Raw genomic sequence first — 1,376 nt, forward strand, 5'->3', positions numbered from 1 at the left:
CTCTCCAACATCCACATCTTCGTCACCTGCACCAACTCCTTCTTCATCCCCACCTGCCGGTACTTCTTCCCCTAAANGGTGGTCATCCTCTCCAACATCGACATCTTCGTCACCTGCACCAACTCCTTCTGCAGGTTCACCGAATCTACCTTCTTCGTTTTGCATTGGAAATTGACGAAGGTCCATTACCTCCTTCGTTAGCCTAGAAATCTCACGATGCATAGACGCTATTTCAGAATTGGTCTTCTTCAATATCACATCAGCNTCTGCTAGCCACGTGCAAGTGTCTGTGCTTTCCTCATCTGATTCCTGAATCATTGATGCATTTGCCTTTGATTCTTCACCTTTAGACAACCCAATGTCATCAATACCCAACGCAACACGCAGTTCAGCATCATTACGATCGATACGACTTACATACCAATCAAGATTTAACTGTAACATAAACAGCCATCAACAAACATGAACAAACATCAACAACCATCAACAAACATCAACATTACTCAAATATATCCAACCAAAATTTATAACACAGTTCAATATACTTACGTCTCCGGTCCTCAATATTTCTTTTATTGTTTTCTTCCTTGCATTTAACGGTTGCCAACTCCTAATCCGTGGGAACCTCCTGTGACTTGTGTGCCGGTGCAAAGAAAATCTTTCCACCGCCCATGCCTTAAATCATCAAAACCAAACAATTAGCCAAATTGTAAAATGCTTAAAATAATAAATATTCAGTAAAACATCTTACCTGCAAACAAGCCACGTTGCCACTAAGACTGAGTTGATGCTTTATTTTTCCCGACATTATCTTCTTCTTCGAACTATTTAAGCTTTGAACTAGGTGGTTATGAACGCAGGACGCCCAGTCATACAAACACAAACTATCTAAATCGTCTAAAACACCAAAAGGCATGTTTGCGACATACCTAGATTGCCTAGGCAACAAAAAAGTTACTAAAACTACCAAAATGTATAACCTACACACTACGTCAACATCAACTTCTTCATCGTTGACAATCAAGCGAAATCGTTCAATCAAATCTTTTTCCGTTGTGGTCTTTGGATCAAACATCTGACCGAGGGATCCAACTATACACTCGTCTAGAGGAACATTTACCCCACCCATTCCTAAACCGGTTGTCATATATACATCTAAAGTAGTANAAGGAANTACTTGTTGACTCACCCTAAAACTCAAAGCATTACCAACCCATCTTCTAACCATACACTTCAACAACTTCAAATTCACTTCCACAGGTTTCATCATTTTTACGCACCAATGAAAAGGTGTCATCCTAATGCGCTCTATATGACAGTTTCTCAGTAAACTATTCATTTCCATCACGGTTGCCGATTTCATCGATACACGGAGG

The 1,376-nt window shown here is 40.2% G+C and overlaps 1 protein-coding gene across 1 annotated transcript in view; it reads right to left on the minus strand.

Annotated features, from left to right (window-relative positions):
- LOC111242291 overlaps positions 1-812 on the minus strand; it is a 2,210-nt gene extending 1,398 nt beyond the window's left edge. Inside the window, exons 1-2 of the mRNA XM_022784828.1 lie at positions 752-812; positions 10-675 (exon numbers count right to left, since the gene is read on the minus strand). Of these exons, the coding sequence (XP_022640549.1) occupies positions 10-444 (435 nt within the window). The 5' untranslated portion in view covers positions 445-675; positions 752-812. The remainder of the gene's footprint in view (positions 1-9; positions 676-751) is intronic.
- Positions 813-1,376: the final 564 nt, after the last annotated feature.

Source organism: Vigna radiata, chromosome 8 (assembly GCF_000741045.1).
Source record: "Vigna radiata var. radiata cultivar VC1973A chromosome 8, Vradiata_ver6, whole genome shotgun sequence".
Lineage (NCBI taxonomy): Eukaryota > Viridiplantae > Streptophyta > Magnoliopsida > Fabales > Fabaceae > Vigna > Vigna radiata.